At 32.5% G+C, this 19,140-nt stretch overlaps 1 protein-coding gene and 1 pseudogene across 2 annotated transcripts in view; both read right to left on the reverse strand.

Moving 5' to 3' along the window:
- POF1B (POF1B, actin binding protein) overlaps positions 1-18,405 on the reverse strand; it is a 79,017-nt gene extending 60,612 nt beyond the window's left edge. Inside the window, exons 1-4 of one of the 2 annotated variants that reach the window (XM_006914779.1) lie at positions 18,358-18,405; positions 17,912-18,235; positions 3,542-3,616; positions 951-1,031 (exon numbers count right to left, since the gene is read on the reverse strand). In XM_006914779.1, the coding sequence (XP_006914841.1) occupies positions 951-1,031; positions 3,542-3,616; positions 17,912-18,196 (441 nt within the window). In that variant the 5' untranslated portion in view covers positions 18,197-18,235; positions 18,358-18,405. The remainder of the gene's footprint in view (positions 1-950; positions 1,032-3,541; positions 3,617-17,911; positions 18,236-18,357) is intronic. The other variant, XM_006914778.1, reaches the window with a different exon arrangement.
- Positions 1,257-1,375, reverse strand: LOC112482032 (annotated as a pseudogene).
- Positions 18,406-19,140: the final 735 nt, after the last annotated feature.

Raw genomic sequence — 19,140 nt, forward strand, 5'->3', positions numbered from 1 at the left:
ACATATATACAATGGAATATTACTCAGCCATAAGAAGAAATGAAATACTGCCATTTGCAACAACACGGATGGACCTCGAGATAATCATGCTAAGCAAAATACACCAGATAGAAAAGGCTGAAAATCACATAATATCACTTATATGTGGGATAAAACCGAAAAGCAACAAATGAACAGGACAAACAAAAAGAGACTCATGAACATGGACTATAGACTTTTTACCAGAGGGGACAGGAGAGCGGGGAGGGGGAAAAAGAAAATGTTAAAATAAATAAATAAATAAAATGTTAAATAGAAAAGTTAAGTCTTCAGATTAGCCTATAAAGTGTACTTTGAGGAAGGCTTATTATTATAAGAAAAAAGTTTTCTTAATTTTATCCTCAAAGTGAGACAGATAATTCTATCCTGGTTTGTAAAATATATGGTTATATATTTTAGTAGAAATTATAATTATGTAATTTTCAAAAGAGCTCATTGATAGGCACAAAGTTCATAGGCAAAAGACACATGGAGACACTTGAACTTTCGACTTTTCACTTTCTTCTTTCTAACCTATATTTCAATGGCAAATCTAACCAGACTAAAGATTCCAACTTCTGATGTAACAACTGGTAGTTCTTATGTGAGGCTTATGAAAGAACTTTGTCCCTTTTTTGTCCTTAGGTTTGAAGTGCATAATAATCCTTTGTAACACAGGGGTGGGGCTATAAAGGTAAAAAGACTTTATAACCCAAGGGTTTACATGGTGCTTGGAACTATTGCATCTCTGAGTCAGAATGTATAAGCAAATGGTTGTCTAGAATTAAAGATGATTATAAATTAACTTTATAACCAGTAGAAAGTCCAACAATCTGATGTTAGAGATATAGTAACGGACTCACTCTTCTTGTTTAGCTATCAACTTGTAAGAAATTATAGGTCAACACAAGAGTTTGTGTGACATAGCTTACCTGTTCAGGATTTTGTACTATATATCTCCTAATAGTGGTCTGTGGATATGTAGTGACTTTCACTGTTGGAGAATGGAGTTCCTGTGAAGAAAAGACAAAAGCTGCATATAACTATAGCTATTTAGTGACCTTGAAGCCATCACTAATAATAGGTAGCAATTTTCAGAGAGAAAATTTTATTTATTTATGTGTGTGTGTATGTATGTATGTATGTATGTATTTATTTTTAGGCGAGACAACCCTTGGTTGACCTCACAGATTGCAAGGACCTTGTCAGCCTACAATCCCTTATTTTTTTATTTTTTATGCCTACAGCACCTGGTCTTTCTAGGTGGTCTCCCATCCAAGTACTAACCAGGCCCGACCCTGCTTAACTTCCAAGATCAGACGGGATCAGGCTTGTTCAGGGTAGCATGGCCATAGACCAGAGTGAAAATTTTACAGTCATTTGCATAAATGATGACATCTGAATTTATGTTGTAGTTAATTTCAGTCTCAAAAACATCTGAAAGCATGTGTTTAGGTGTTCAGCACTGTGCTAGGTATTTCTATTACTCATTTCACAGTAAATTCATCACACATTCTAAATTATGGTTGATGAGAGTTTCAAAATATTTAATTGTTAATGCCCCCACATGATTAAAAGAAAATGTAGCTTAATATTTATTAATTAGATCTTCTGTTTGAAAAGGACAACCTATAATTTAAAAAATGAAACAGGATGCAAAAAGAAAATGTGTGTGTACTTAAACATTTAAATCTTCATTGTGGTGGTGGGGGAGGGCCCTAAATAACATTAAAAGGGAGACAAAACACTAGAACAAAGTCATTTGTAAATTTTTGATAGAAAAAGAGTCTATATTATTAATACAATGAGAGTTTTTATACCTCAATAAGAAAAATATCTCCATACTAATAGAAAAATGAGCAAAATGCATAAAGTTATAAAAGAAGAAAAGCAAATAGCTAATAAACAAAAAAAAATTAACTAAACTAGGAATCAAATAAACATAACAAAAGAATACCATATTTTAACTAGAGAAATTTTTAAAATTATAATGCTGACAGGGTATAGTAGGAGAAGCACTTTCCTATAGAGAAAGAGAAGATTAAATAATCATCCATAGGATGAAATATGAAGCCATTAAAATAACGATTTTGAGTAATACAAACTTACACAAAAAACATTCATAATATTATATAAGGTTAAGTGAGAAATGAAAATATAAAACCACATATATGGTATGATTGTAATTTTTTATTCAAATGGAGGAAAACAACAAAATGCTAAGAGTAGTATCTCTGGGTAGAGGAGGGGTTCATGAGTAATATTTTTTTCTTTTTTATATTCTTTTATATTTCCACAATTTTGTACAATAAACACATTTTTATTATCAGAAATAGAACATATAGTAAACCTAATTTTAAACCTCTTTATTATGAAAAATAGCATTTTTTTTCTGACTGGATTTGAGTATAGTGAACAGCTTTGTGATTTAAGTGGACTTACTTTTCTGAGGTAATCCTATCTTGGTCTCAAAGGGCTCCATTTTTAACTCAATTGTAGCTTTTTTTTTTTGTCCTGTGTTTTGTTGTGTATATAACCCATGCTGATCTGTGAGCTCTTTGAAAATAGTGATTGGGTTTAATTCATTTTTTGTGTAATATTTGGTATATACTCAGCACTAAGCAAATATTTATGGAATAATGCAAGACTAACTAATCTAGCTCTAGGTTAGGCCAAATTGGGACGTAGTATGCAAACTTTTCTTTGATAATCTTAATCTTAAAATATCACCTTTTCCTTACTATACCCAAGATCTAGACCAGTTTTTGTTCATTTGTGTCAATATTGCTCAAGTTCACACCCTGGCACCTCATCTGGGCAGGCCTGTCTTCTTAGAATAGCATCTTTCTTCCTCATCTTTTATATCTCCCTCCTATGTAGTAATAAACTTAGAATGTTTTATGTTTTATTTTCTTAAAATTTACCTTTTTATCTGTGGTTATTAGCTCATTAAACACATATTTGTTAGTATAATAATTAAATTATTTTAGTACCCTTTGAAGATATAATGCCTAGACTCAAGAATAATCTTAAAAGTGAGATTATTAGATCATAAATACTAAAGGAATTAGACACTTGTGTGTCTTTTAAATCATGTACTTTTGAGAAGGTCTAAGTCTGACCCTATAAGTTATTCTCTCTAAATGTAAACTTATAGTATTATCACTCACACAGTCAGGTCCCCAAGCAATGCAAGATCTTGGTACTTTATTCGTGCCCAAACCAGTTACCCTTGAAATATACATAATCACAAGGAGATCCTTAGCTAAAAATAAACTGCACTCAAACTAAAAGCAATCAGACTAAGTAGACAATGAAACAAATATCTCAGTTCACAGCACTTGTTTTACATTCCTTTAATAGGCTGAGCTGATGCTCATATATGAGAATCCCTTTCCTATTTTTATATTCCTGACATTTTGTGAATGTGTAAAGCCTTATGAGGGCCTAAAGATTGTGTGAATATGTGAGCAAGGCTTACATAAAAAGAAAATAATCAAATCTGATCTATAAATTATTTTACCTCTTCAGTATTTTGGGTTATATGTAGAGTGCTTGGGGCACAAGTAGATATTTTCAGAGTTGGAGAATGGCGTTCCTGTTGAGAGAAACAAAACGGGGTTCAGAAATTGTTACTAAGCAGTGTCATTTGAATGTTTTATGTTCTTGAGGTATTATTTATTTTATGACAAACCATTTTTTAGAAATAAGAATGTTATTTAATGCTTTCCTAGATGATGTTCATCTATTTAAAAAGCGCATTACTGAATTCCTTTGTTTGCTTTGCAAATAATCTAATGATAAAATACTTTTTAGAATGCTTGCACGATTATGCATTCCTCTTGTACTTTTAGGTTGCATCCATTTTTTCTTTTTTTGAGAACTCCGTTAATATGCACCCCCATGTATATTATATGTCTGCAAATAAACAAGATGCAAAATTTATCAACAGAAAACTTTAAATGTAAAAATTCTCAAACCAATATAGAGAAGAAACTACCTTTGAAAACTCAACTAAGACTACTGCCCTTGGATTCCTTCAAGCCGACTATTAATTATGCTTTATCTGGTCTGCTTCTGGTTTAATTTCAAAGAGTAAATTCTGATGTTAAAAAGTGATCTATAAAAGTGAGAGTATGATTTTAATAATGATTAGATAAAAATAATCACTCTATTGATTATGTTGGCGTTCTTGACATTTTCCCCCAAATCAGCAAGGCTGCATAGTTTTATTAGTGTGCAAAGAATTGATAGCATTACTCAATCTCTTCATACGTTAATATAATTTACAACCAATCAACACAACTCCAGGATATATTCTCGCAATGATAAAAATATTTTTTTCTTTAGAACAATGAGGCTACTAATAATCAGAATCACAGACTTACAAAGGAAACACTGACAAACTCATACAGCTTTAATGTAGGTGTAACGTGCTGTTCTTAAAACAGGACTATGTGTTTACTCTAAATGCCAAATGTTCTGCACACTGTGGTTTTTCTTTTGTTTTTCCTTTGGTTCAACTTGTAACATTTTTTCCCTCTCCCTACCCCACCCCCACCACCCAGTTACATCAACAGCAATACTGCAGGCTTACTGTTTCAAAGCAGCCTTTGAATATATTCTCATATTTCCTGCTGGTAGCTGAGGAAACTTACTCAAACAAATGCAGAGAATTTAAAATTATAGACCAAACAAATACATGTCCTTCAGTTTAGGAAAATGTTTACAGACACAAGCAAGGTTGGTTTGGCCCTCAGATCCAATAGGAATGGGTTCAGAGAGACAAGAAAAAAAACGGGTGCTTTTTAGTTACGTAATAGTATATGAATACATTCTAACATAAAATTTTATACAAATCTTCCCTTAATCATGAAGTCAGATTTTCTCTTAACCATTCTCCCTACATTCAAATCCCTCAGCCAGAAGTAACCACCATTGCCAGATATATCTTTACATAAATATAATATTATGTGTATATACTTATATATATAAAACATTTATTGCTTTTATTATTTTGCAACGTAACCTAAACAAAATCTCTTGTATTATAGATTAGATATGTCTTAATTCATTATTTTAAATTAATATATAGTGTTCCATAATGTTTGTTTGATAGCTTGTTCATTAAGGTTTAAATTGTTTCCACATTTTCTCTATGCTGCAATGAGCATCCTTATGCAGTGTGATTAGTTCTTCAAAATCTCACAAAGAAGTGTGACTGTCATGGCACCAAATGTGTGAACTAATTGTTTTAACAGATACTGCCCAATTGATTTCCCAAATGACTCCACCAACAGTGCATAAAAATACTGATGTCTGGAGGATGCTTTTCTGCAACTTTTACCCTTTTTTAGGCTAGGGCTAGTAATGCTAGGATCATTTTGAGAAGACAGTTTTGTGCACCCTGCTCAGCACCTGGTAGATATTCTACAAATGGTAGTTCTTTTGCCCTCCCTTTAACCAATTCAAATTTGATGACACTGTCAAATTAAACAGTGAAACTTACCAGCCAAGAAGACTAGCTTTTAAGATAAAATAGTATACTGAGAAGTTTTATAAACTTGCAAAAATTAATTCAAGTAGGAATACATACACATATATATCTGCATCTTTATATCTATATCTATATCCATGTCCATATATTTATCTATATCACACCTTTAGGACATTTATTTATAGTAGTAGTATAGGCAGGGTTACTTCATTCGGATGCCAAGATGGTAGATATTTAAAAAGCAAATTGGTGCATCCGTACAAAGAATAGTCTGATTCTAAAATAAAGAAATTATTCAATCTTATCGTATTTAGAAAGCTGGTACATTAATTCCATAGATTATAATTTACTTATTTTGAGCCTTATTAGAATTGACCTAGGCAAATGTGGCTTACAACCCTCATGGAAACAGGAAAAATGAAATAGCTTCAAAAAGTAAAATAGTATAGTGGTAGTATAATATGTGTGAATTTAAATTGTAGCAGTGTTAGGCTGATTAAAAGGTAGGAATAAAATAGCTGAATATAAGTTTTATTAATTACAGAAAGACTTATTTAAGAAAACTTCCCCCCCACCCGGAAGTCTACAAAATTAGGTAAAATAGTCTGTGTAAATGTCCAAAATGAACATTATCTTGATGCTGGAAAGTATTTTCTGTGATATCTAGTACTAGGCAGGATTGCAGCAAGTCATCCCACAAACAGCCATTGTCTGCTCCATAGGAGGTAATTAAAAATGTTTGTGAATAAAGAAGATTCCTAAGTTTTAAAGGAACACCAAGAATAGGAGTCTAAATCTCCTTCTTGATAACCTATATTGGTGTTTAATTTTCAGTGTCACTCATCGATATATAGCTAATCTAAATCTTTAATGTTGAAAGCATTAAATTCAATGAATAGTTACATCTCTTGTGCATATGCCCTCTGTGCTACAGCCCCACATTCCTTATAACAAAATAATTAAAAGTTGAGGAAGAAGTAGTGATCTATCATAAAATAGTGGAAAGAATCCTGGACTTGGAGTCAGAAGCCCTGGGTTCTACTTCTAGTTATATTACCAGACAGCTGTGTAATAATGAAAAATGAATGTCATCCCTGAGATTCAGTTTCCTTGTATGAGAAATGGGATATGGGTGTGGGTTAGTGTGGAATAGAAGGTCTTTAAGATCTTTCTTTATGTCTAACATTTTGTAGATATAAGAGATCATTCTCAACTTATTTTTCATAGAGAAAAAAATGTTCAAGTTCTTTAAATTTGTCAGTCTTGTTTTCCTTTGATGATGATAATAACTAACACCTATTAAGAGTTTTCTATGCCAAATATGTTACATGATTATCTTAACATTCAAAACAATCCCATGAGGAAGATACTATTATAACCCCATTTTATATAAAGTCAATTTAAATAAGATGGGTTAAGTAGCTAATACTAAGGTATTGGAATGGAAACTCAAGTACCATGACTACAGAACTCAAGCTCGATCACTATACTTTGCCATATATATAGCATACCTCATTATATTTTCTGTTTCTCAAGTTTGGAAATGTAATTCTACTATAAAATTTGAATAGTCCTTATAATAGGAGGCTAGATATTTGTCCTTTTTCTTATTTATTGTCAAAGGCAATTTATGGGTAACTGAAAACAAGAGATCCATCCACAAATGGCTGTGTGTGAGAATGGTCCTGATTAAATAATTTAAACTTCTACAAATTCAATAGATTTTTTAAAATAGACTGCATGATATATTTATAGAGTGAACTCACAGTCTCTAAACTAAAAAAAAAATCTAAATTTTTGCTTAATACTCATATCACTTAAGCTCTTCAATTTTGCAGGAAGGCCTTACTTTTTTCTGATCAAATATTTAGTATAGTATTAAGTAGTTTATTTCTGTGACTCAGATTTATTAAATACATAAACATTGCCTTGTTGGCAACTTTCTTTAGGTAGAGGTCTAGTGAAAATAATTTTGGTTATAATTAGGTAAGTTCAGGCTTAGTATAAAATCCAGGTGTACTTTTAATCATAGTGTCTAAAGATTTTCAACTTTAGGAAAGTTGTAGCAGCCCTCTTTCTCCTCCTCCTTCTTGTATAAAGTACATATGGCATTACCAATTTCAAGATCAGAGTGGATTAAAATCTGTCTGCTTTTTGGGATAATTTCACTACATCACTAGAGGTAATTGTCCATGCCTTGGTATACCATAAATTGGAGCTGAGAAACTCTAGTTGTCTTAGGAAGAATTCACTAGTCACAAAATTATCTTTTTTTTTTTGTTTGTTAAAATAGCTATGTTTTTCAGAGTTAAAAAACTGTATGAAATGCAATTGGCCCCAGTTTCTGTTACTTATCTTAGTGAGAAAGCTTTTGAGTAGCTCAATACAGTGGAGAAAGAAGGGAAAGCAGAAGCTAGAGGTGTTATCCTCCTTTAGGTAGAAGGGAAATCTTAAAAACTTAGGACAAACTGCAAACGCCAAGATTATTCCAGGGTAAGACCTTGAAAATTAGAACAGGAACTATTTTTGTCCTCTAATATATTTTTGATACTTTCTACTCTGATAATAGAACATTAAAATGAGAAAAATACAATAAGAGTAGTCATTAAATGATTTGCTGAAACCAAAAAATATAAACTTGTTTAAACTGAAAATATTTTAGTATCTAATAAGGTCAATTAAGTGAGATAATAAATACAGTGGAAATATCAAGAGCTGGTTCTTAATACCAGAGCATTCATTAGCCTGCTGCACTACTTGGAAACATTTTGTTGAGCTATTTGAGCCTCGGTTTCTTTATTTGTACAACAAGACAGAAAAATGCACAAATTTTCATTTGTACACTGTACAATTTGTACGACAGTTGTAATAATGATTTTTCTACTCAATTTTTGGAGTTCTAGTGAGTAAATAACATATGTAAAAGAATTTTAAAAAATAAAACATACAATCTATTAATGAGACATTTTTACTGGGTTGGTTACATGTACAACTAAGATATTAGTTCAATATTTGTTATATAATGGTATTGAAAGAGATATAAAGATAGAGTACACTCTCTATCCTCTCCAAGTGTATAATCAGTTAGGGGATGAAAACTATTATTGTAAATAACAATATAATACCATAAGAGCTATAAGGAACTTACTATGGAAGTTTCAAGGGCTAAGAGATAGCTTCAATCTGGGACAATTTGAGATTTCATCACAAGATTACACTTGAGAAAGGTCTTGAAAAATTGGTATAATTTCACTATATCTATATTGGTGAAGATGAGGGATAAGAACATTTCAGGGGTAAGAGCAACATGAAAAAGGTGTAATTGTGGAAATTTTGGAGCTATATTTGGAGAACAACAATTTATATTGTAGCTGAAACATAGAACACCAGAAGGGAATTTCCAGCAAGTAAGTTCCCTAGGAGCCAGATAATGGAGGGCTTTGAAAGTCGGACTAAGACATAGACACTGAGTGTCATTGAAAGTTTTTGTGTAGAAGAGTGATAGGAGGTGTTTGTAGGTGATTTAAGCAACTTTACTAGAGAACATATTATTTGATGTAATTAGATTTGTGAAGATTTTTAAATAATTTTATGGAGAAACCTATGCATCCAAGCTGAAGTCTGTGTTAAAAGAGAAATGGGTAAATACTATGTTTGAGGACAAAAATCTTTCCTTGGAAAGTTCTAAATGTATTTTGGTGTGTGGATAAGTACTGAACAGTACTGGTGGTTTTAATGAGGGAATCTTGGGGCACATAACTGATAGGCGAAATCTATTACAGAATAATTGAGTAAGATTCAATAAATAAAAACACTTCCCCTAGACAGAATTTCAATGGCAGGGGAGTTAGAGAGAATATCTTTATAAGCAAATGAGAATATCTTTATAAGCAAACTTTCAAGCTAATTTGCTTAAAGGAAGTATCACAAGATCCCCAGGAAATGATGATAGATCAGAATCACTAACTCTTTAACATCATTTGCCATAATAAGTAATCATAAATATTGTTCATATGGGAAAAAATATACATCAAATATAAAAAAGTCAAATCTAAATGCTTAATGGGGCCCGAGAGCCAGAACAGAAAACTAATTGACATATTAAATAGCTTCCTTATATTTCCTCTATGTGTTGTTCACTTTTTAAAGAGACAATTTATGTCCTACTTTATTTTTTCAGTTCAAAGAGAAGGCATAGACGACTGAAACCCATAAACAATCCTAGTCATATATCTTTATTAAAGCCAATGCTGGCAGCACATTCAGACATTTTTGCAAGCCATAATCACAGAAAGAGAGGACCGAGAGGAAAGAGAGAGAGAGAGAGAGAGAGAGAGAGAGAGAGAATTTCCAGTTTCATTCTATTCCCCAAACATTTACTTTGTCTTTGAGTTTTGATATTAAAATAATTTAAACCCTCACCAGAGGAGAAAAAGAGCAATTAGGGGGATTCTTTTATAAACTGTATAAATGTCTAACCAATGTATTGTATACTTGAAACTAATAATAAAATAAAATTTAAAAAATTTTCAACCCTCAACAAGTATATGCTCCACAGTAGAGGGGAAGAAGGACCACAGAAATAATATACTACTTGATATCATAAGTACTTACAGTTAAACAATAAAAAAATGATACTTGCTTTAAAAGGAGACCACATCTGGTATAGATTTGAGAATGAAGTACTACACTGAGGAGAGGATAAGAAGATTCAGGGTTGGAAAAGACGTCTTGAAGAAGACAACTTTCCAGATGGATTTTAAGAGATAGGTAGAATTCCAGCAGAAATGTGAGGGAAGAGTGAATGTTGCTAGAGTGGGGGATGAAATGAACAAAGGCAGGAATGGGAGGAAAGCAAAATGCTCAGTTTGTTCGAGAAACAGAGTATCATAGTGTGTCTGGAACATAGGTGGAAGGAGGTGGGTAGTGGGAGATAAGACTGTAAAAGTAAGATGAGATTGCCCTGAGGAGGACTTTTAACATCAAGACAACGAGTATGAACCTAAATTTGGAAGCTCGATTATCAAAGATTTTTCAAAGATTCTAAGTTACCAATCAAATGGCACTTTATTGCTGAGATTATAAATTCCACAATGAGGTACAAGCCGATTTTATTTCTTCATAACATTTCTATCAAAATTCTAGCAATGAATTTATAAGTCTTTAAATAACTAAAATTAATCAACTTATTACCCAGGGATGGAACCTTGTATATTTGATATAAAACAATCAACAAAATTTATGAGAAAAATATAAAAAAGAATTCTGAACAGCAACAAAAAATATCTGCCTTCTAAGTAAATAACATAGTATTTTGAAAGCATTGAAATGTTTATTTATATTATTTATTTATGTCCTAGCCTATGTCCCAAAAGATTTTAGGTGGTTCCTAATGGGAGCGCGTATAAGAAAATGATCATTAAGTGTAAGCAGGAATCAAATATCAGAGACTATGACATAAATAAGAGCCAAATGTATAGACTAAGAATGTGCAGTATAGCATGGTGGTTACAAACATAAATCTGGAATTAGACTGCTAAATTTCAATCCTAGTTCTACCACATAGCTGTATAAACTTGAGCAAGTTACATAACATCTCTGTGCCTTGGTTACCTCATCTGTAAAAATGGAAATGACATTTGAATTTACTTTCTAAAGTTTAAAATTAATTCTGTAGGTTAAGGGAGATATGCAGTTTCAGAGAGACTATGAAACCCAGATTACGTGCCTAAAAGAAAAGAAGATGTATTTTATTTAAAGGGGTTAATTTTCACCTTTTTCCTCTTCTTAACCATTTGCTCTGTCAAAAGTGAGATTCTAGGAAAATTATACAAATAAATAGAAGGAAAGATCCATGCATACATAACATAAAATCTTTCATTCAAGTTCTTTTATTAAAGGTTATGAATTTAATTCTTCCACTGAAATAGTCACTCTAAACTTATACTTTGAGAGTTTGTGGTTTTATTTTTTATTTTATTTCTATGTACCCATTATAATTAGCAGCACTTTGATCACACATTTATACTACCATGAATTTCTTTGAATGTGATGATTTTAGAAGTATTTTTATATTTAAATGAGTGGCTTGAATATATAGCTCTGCAGTGTCCAGTAGACCTCTTTGCAGTATTCTTTTTTGTGTTGTCCAATGCAGTAGCCACTAGCTTCATGTGGTTGTTGAACACTTACAATGAGGCTGGTGTCACTGAGGAACTAAATATGCATTTAATTTTATTTGATTTTAATTAATTTAAATGTAAATAGCCACATGCTACCTTATTGAAAGTGCAATTCTAGAGGAAACATTAAGTAAGAGCAGAATGCTAGTAAGTTTTCATGCTCAGTGTCATTATATTTTGAAAAGGGAAAAGAAAAATCTACAGACTAAAAAAACTCCATCTCAAATATTGAGGTTCAAGTTCAAAGAATCTAAGATCATGGGAATTTCCAAATTACTCTTTCTAAAGGCTATCTATGCCTGTAAACATTATAAACACATTTCTACTGTTCCAGTCTTTTGATCATATACCATGAGCTTTAGAAAAATATTTTAATGCTTTTCCTCATTAGTCTTTCTTAGCTAGAAGAGCCCTAATAAACTTTTCAAGCATATGTCTTTACTTAATCTTTCCAGTGTGAAAGAAACTTACTTTATAGTCTATTCATTTAGTTTATTAACTTATAGTCTTACTTTATAGTCTATTCATTTAGTTTATTAACTTATTTTGTCTGTGCAACTAGGAGATTTTGTTGGCTATATTTTTGTAGATTAATAATACTAATAGAAAGAATTATTGAGTGCTAACTCTGTGCTGGAAGTATGCTGGACACCTTCACATGTTATCTCATTCAATAGTCACTACAACCCTGAAGAAAGGTATTATTGTTCTCACTTTACAAATGAGAATACTGAGGTCCTGAAAGGTCAAGTAATTTATTCTAACTAATACAGAATTAACACTTACTATGTGTAAGGCACTGTGCTGTAAATGGTTTTCCACCATTTATTATTGCATTTGACTCTAACAACAATCCTATGAGTTAAGTATCATTGCCCCATGTTACAGATGAGGTAACTGAGGCATATAGCTGGCAAGCCTTCAAACCAGGAATTAAACTCAAGAAGTTTAAAACCTAAACCTACACTCTTAGCCACTACACCAAACTATTTCATAGTTCAGTTCTACCAAAGTCTATCTCATCACTGCACACTTATTATTTGCAGTCATCCCTGAGACATTTCTCATAGATTCATTTGTATGCACATTTTCTCCACACAATGTTCTCTGTAACTGATCTTTAGACTCTGTAAAATATGAACCTCTTCAGTCAATACCTGTTGGCTTTCATTTTCCTATTGATAGCTCTGATCAAAGAGTTCAAGACCTTGGTGCAATAGATATAGGCAAGACTGTGAGACTGCTGGGAATGAGAATTAGGTAATAAACAGAGAAGATTACGTACATAGTACAGGACTTTGTTCTCTAAATACTTGGAAGCTTGTTGAAATGAACATGGGACTCTTTCACGTTGTCTAATTTAAAATTTTAAACTTTACTTAAAACTAATAATTAATATAACATTTGAAGAAAGAAACCATGAGAGCCTCATGGATGCTCTTGTCAGTCCTAACGACTATGAGAATCACTAAAAATAATAATAGTGACTTAGGAACATTCTAGGCTGAACAGTTTCCAAAGAGGCAATATCTTTAAAAACCACAAGAAATTTATGCTGACGGAATTTCCCAAGGCAAATAAATTGTCATTTGAATAAATTCCATGAATAGTATGGTAGATGATTTTGTTGGAACATTTCAAAACCAGTAACATGGTTAAACACACCTGTCTTAGGTTATTGTTGAGATGTTGTTCCGAACTTTGGACAGGAAGAAACATGTAAATTATAATGATCTTTCTTTAGATGAAACAAACACTTCATTAATTAAAATATGTGAATCTGTTCTCACATATAGAAAATGATAGAAATTACTAGAATGTATTTGTAATAGAACAACTTCCCCTCATCCCTTCCCTCCAACAGAAATTCTCATTTAAGAGACCAATTCCAGGATAATTTCTCTTCTTTCTCCCCCAAAAAAAATCTGGAAAAGAAAATAAAGTATACAGTGCATGCTTTTTGTCTTTAAAAAACGAGAAGTACATATGCCTATTGGAGTCAAAAAAGGATCACTACTGAAATAGCACTGGTGTGCAGAAAAAGTTAATTTAAATAGACTTGTTTAGAAGGGTTTCCCTTTTAAAAGGTGTTTAAGAGCATGGTAAATTTCCCAGTTGTTTTACTATGAATTGTCAGGAAAAGAAATTTGGATCACAAAAGTTAAAGGACAGATAGAGGGGGAGAAATTTAAATCATTTCTTCAATTTAATTAATTAACTAATTAATTAATTTTCAAAAATTAAAAAAAAAGTTAAAGGACAAGTTCAACCCTCTCTCTTCACCCCACGTCCTCCCTTTCCCGCCCCTACAATGACAGCTTGTGAGTGCCCTTGACTGAAAACAGGCCCAGCAATTTATCAAACCTCTCTTAAATAAGAGACAAAGACAATTGGTATGGGCATTTTCATCCGACAATTAGTTGCACTCACAATTTCTATAACTTCATATAATTGTAAGTACAAAAGAGATAACAAAAGCTGAAAACTGGGCCTCTATCCTATGACCTCATTTCTTTTTCAGGCAACCTATTTTCCTGAACAATCATTTGCTTTAGCGACCACGCCCTTGAACAACAATTTATCTAAGCAACACATCCCTCCTCACAGAACAGGAAATTTTTCTGATAGGGCATAGAAATCCTGGCACAGTAAGGAAGCTATCCACAATCTTTGTAACAAAAGAAAAAGGAAAAAATATCATGTAACAAAGATAAACCCAAGCTGAGTAATTACTGAGAGCAGAGGCCATTTATAAACAGACATTCTCTTCTGGGCTGCTCTCTAGAGTTGAATGTGGTTGCAAGTTTCAAATTCAAAAGCAGGGTAACCCATATAACACATAATAACACATACATTAAGAGGTCTCAATTTGTACCCAAACTTGTTTTATTCAATAAAATAATCATTTAAAATAATATTTAAAAATGAAATATAGAAATTTGAGATGCCTACAGACTGTGCCCTGTATATCTGTCCTCAATGTCGCCTCTCCCTGGTTAAGAAAATGGTATTTATCCAGATAATCACAGTGCTTCCTACACAATAGGCACTTAATAAATATCTGTTCAATAATGACTGCTATTAAAAAATATTTTATTTTGATTCATTTCTCTTTCTCACAACAAAGCTCCTTTGAATATATGAAAAAATATCTTGAACTTCATGAAAAGCTGAATTAATGGAAAGGAAAAATATATGTCCAATGATTAATTCACATCTATGCTGTTCATTTAAGGCAGTATTTAATTTTGAGTTGTAATGGTAAATTAATATTTAAGTTTTTTAAAAGTTTGAACTATAAAGTTTTTTGTTTCCTTTTATTTAATGTAGTTACTAGAACACTATTTATTTACAATACTACATTCATTTCTAAATCTATCTATGACCTTAATTACACTGTGTTTGATTTTATCTGTTCATATGGATAAACCTAGTAATTTTAGTTCTATCATTAATTTAGACAATTTCATCAGCAACTGGTTTCTACATTAAATATTCCCTGAAGAACACTCTATCAATCAGACAGAATAATAACTGAGAGAATCATAAAATATATCTGATCAATTATAGGTAAGAAGCAAAGCTACATTATATCTGGATCAATTTAAAATATATTTATGTCTATAAACACCATTTTAGTGCACAAGAAGGCAAGAGAGGAAAAACGTACTAAAAAGCCAGAAATAAAAAAATACTAAAGTGGTTAAATCTAAAATGTCTACTATATAAGCTAAAATTAACTTTCGAGAAGCAAAGCAGAGTGGCATCAATTTCGGTTTCTCAAAGGCAACATACTTTACTACTGGCAATTATATTTAAAAAATTTTTTTTTATGAATTCTGAATGTCATTCAAACACCAAAAGGCTAACAACAAAGTGAAAGTTTAATTGAACTCATGATGACCAACAATTGATTATAATACCCATTTTTCTAGGTGCCATGGTCACAAACTCTAGCAACAGAATAGCTACATACCAACTCAAAATGTCTCTGAAACATGACACATTAAGAAGAGACTTTATTAAAACATAAAACCAACTAAAAAAAGATTTTGAGTAATATTTACCGCTTGCTTGTTCTTAGCACAGTATATAATGTTGCTGTCACATCTTATCCATTTCATTAGTATGAAGATAATTTCAGATTAAATTTAGGTCCTACATTATACAATGTCATCCTGCCAGTAAACAGGGAGAAAGGAAAATAAAATAGAAGTGTTTCCTAATCACATTCTTTGTGACAGCTATCTAAAAGCTTTCTCAACAAATGATCTTTTAGTGGATTTGTGAATGTCCTTTGATAACTAACTCAGTTTAAAATTTTATAGTGAAATTTTCTCTTCTTGTTTCACTAAGGAAATGAGCTTCTTATTTTTTTCCTTTACCACATTTTTAGATTCTCAACTTCCTCATCTTTACCTAGCCCTTACTTTTCTTTCTTTTCAATTATAAATAACTTTAGACTTCACAACACCCTCCATTCCAATCTCTTATCCCAGTTTCTGTGGCCATACTTTCTGTCCCTAAGGTTCTTTATAAAGTTTTTTATGGAGAACTAAGTTTCAGGATGGAGATAGTCTTGTAGGATCACTTCAACAAATATCAAATAGAAAGAAAGTCTTGTAAAAAGCTTGACCAACTTGGACCAAGGATTATTAAAGGAAAGTTGAACTAAGGAGCACACAATAAAATGCAGTCCTAAAAATTGTTCTGTAGTCGATATTTACAATTTGTTAAATTTCAGCTATTAAATTTTTATCTATTCATCTTTCTTTTACTAGCAGGTTGACAAGAAAAGAGGGTAATTATTTAAATGACAGGGTGGTTTTAGCATTCCTATGATAATAGTAACTATTGGTTTTGATCTTCCTTTTGAGACTAAGAAACATAGGTGACACCCACTTTGTTGTTATTAGCATCTAATACAGAATATTGGAACGTACATTTGCATTATTATCACTTATACAAACTAGTGTTTTTAACCTTTATATTTTTCTTCCCTTTGACTTCAATATAGGTGGAGTTTTTCTCAACTAAGAAATTACTAACAATTAATCTTAGATTTTTCTTCATATTTTTCCCTCAAATTAAGCTAGGAGTGAAATAAAAGGTTAAGATTGTGGCCTTTGTAGTTGTTGGGTTATCAATATGTTTTTTAAGATTCTTTTAAAATAGTTTCATTATATACTTTAGCAATGCTGCTTTGTATCCTACTTTAAATGGCATGATAATGCAACATAAGATAATATCCCAATGTTTTGTTTTGTTTTGTTTGTTTCTTGTTTTTTGTTTTTTTTTTGTTTTTTTAGCTCTTCACAGTACAAATTGTATTTTGAAAACATAATTTCGGTTTGGACAGAAGTTTCCAGAAAGCTTAAAGACATGAAAATGTAATATAAAGAGAGTCAAAGAATGAAAACATAGAGCTATTAATTTTATGTAGTCTTACAATGTTCCTTTACATTCATTAGCATGATTATTAGCTCAGATACTGATGTTGAAACAACCTCTTTAAAAACAAATTTATTTTGTTTTAAAGGGTGTCTTAGCATTCCACCCTTTTTAGCTTTTATATAACAATTACTTATATCTTGTCTTCCTTAATCCTATATCCACTCTTTCAATATTCTTTCTACCAATATCCATAAATTATTCGCCTTAGCTATACAAGAGCCAATGGTTTCATTTTCAGAGATGAAACACATATGGCAATTCAAACAGGGATTTGTGCCTGTCATTTATCCTGGGACAGCATACTATTTACTGAACACAAATATTTGCTCATCACTCTATATGTGCCATTGTCCCTGAACCAACATACTTTATATAAAAACTTGTTTACTTCTGATATGAAGTGAATCAGTGGGAACCTATTTTATAAAAATTACTGTATTCAAGTTGAGGATTGCTTTGCAGTAGGGACAAAAGAATACCTCAGAACAGATATTCCGCTTAAATCCAACCCAAAAAAATAAGTCATTTTATGCTCTAGTTAGATTATGAAAATCATTAAAACTGGTAAACGACCAACCACAGGCACTAGTAAATGAAAGAACAGCCAAGGAATGGAATTTGAGTGAGTGTACATTGCATATAAAGCTCTAATCCACCAAGAAATAACATCCTTTATAACAGAGGCAGAGAAACAGAAAGAAAAAATGAAGTTCAAGATTTCCCTCTCTCTACTATCCTGGCATAGCTGTCTTTGTGGTACCTGGGAATGGTTGCTCCAAACCAAATTTTGGTAGGAGGAGGCATTTTTGAGAGGGGAGAGCACTTCCCGTGAGCCGATGGGGTCCAAGGCCTGAACCACCTTGTTCATGGGCCCACTGTAGGTCCTCACTCGCTCATACACTACATTTTTTTCTGGAAGCTGCTGGGCTTGGCTTGACTGATGGTAGCAATGGTAATGCTGGGGCTGGCACTGCAACACTTCTGAGGGCTGCTGAGTCCCGCAGCTGCTGCTGCTTGTCTCATTCCAAAAGCTTGAGTTCATCATGTTCTCAGTGGTCAGCAAGGTACTCTCCAGATGTTCTCCCTAAGGAACAAACACAGAGAGAGATCGTGAAAGGAAGGGACAGGAAAGCAGGCAGGCAGGAACATGCAAAAGCCTATTATCAACCAACTCTGCCTATAGTGGTGCCAGGGAGAAAGAGTTACCTGAGCAGCAGCAAGAGCAGGTCTGGCAGCTGTAAAGAAGGCAGCAAAGTATTTGAGCTTGAGTGGAAAGTGGAGCCACCCTGAGATTACTCCAGGAAATGGTATGGACACGCCCCTGAGGGGTGGATTCACCAGACATTTTTACCTGCTAGGAGAGATCCTCCTTTGCCAGTGGAAATAGCTACTAGACCGCCCAGTAGGTAAGGGAATCTGGAAAGAGCAGAAGTGTGGAACTTTAGGGTTGAAGCCAGAGCTTCCAAGTCCACAGGCTTGGAATTCCACTTTAACTTTAAATAGGCAGGCAAAGACATGCCCATACCAAAACTTATTAGAGTCACAAACATCACATGAAAGTGGCTTTGGCCTGGTTCTTTTGAAGATTAGCAAAGGTATGACTATTATCATTAGAGAGTCCCAGACCAAAATATGGGGTATTAGCCTAGGGATATACTAACTCACAGATAAATCTGCATTCTTTACAAAACTCAGCTGATAATTGCAGTTAAGAGAGATTACTATAGGGTCTCCTTCTGGCAACTCTCTCTAATTTATGAATCTGTTTATCTCATTCCAGGCTTAGTATGCCTTACTAACTTATATTGAAGTAGATTTGCCTAAATGATTGAATTGCTGTTTAAACATGGGGGATTGATCAAGAAAAATCTAAGTATTCCACAAATGGTTTGCTGGTTTTTTTGTTTATAATTTTCTTTTCTTTTTTTAAAAAAAATTATTATTATTTTCAAGCATACAGTACATTGGTTAGACATTTACATAGTTTTA

This window comes from Pteropus alecto, unplaced genomic scaffold (genome assembly GCF_000325575.1).
Source record: "Pteropus alecto unplaced genomic scaffold, ASM32557v1 scaffold175, whole genome shotgun sequence".
Lineage (NCBI taxonomy): Eukaryota > Metazoa > Chordata > Mammalia > Chiroptera > Pteropodidae > Pteropus > Pteropus alecto.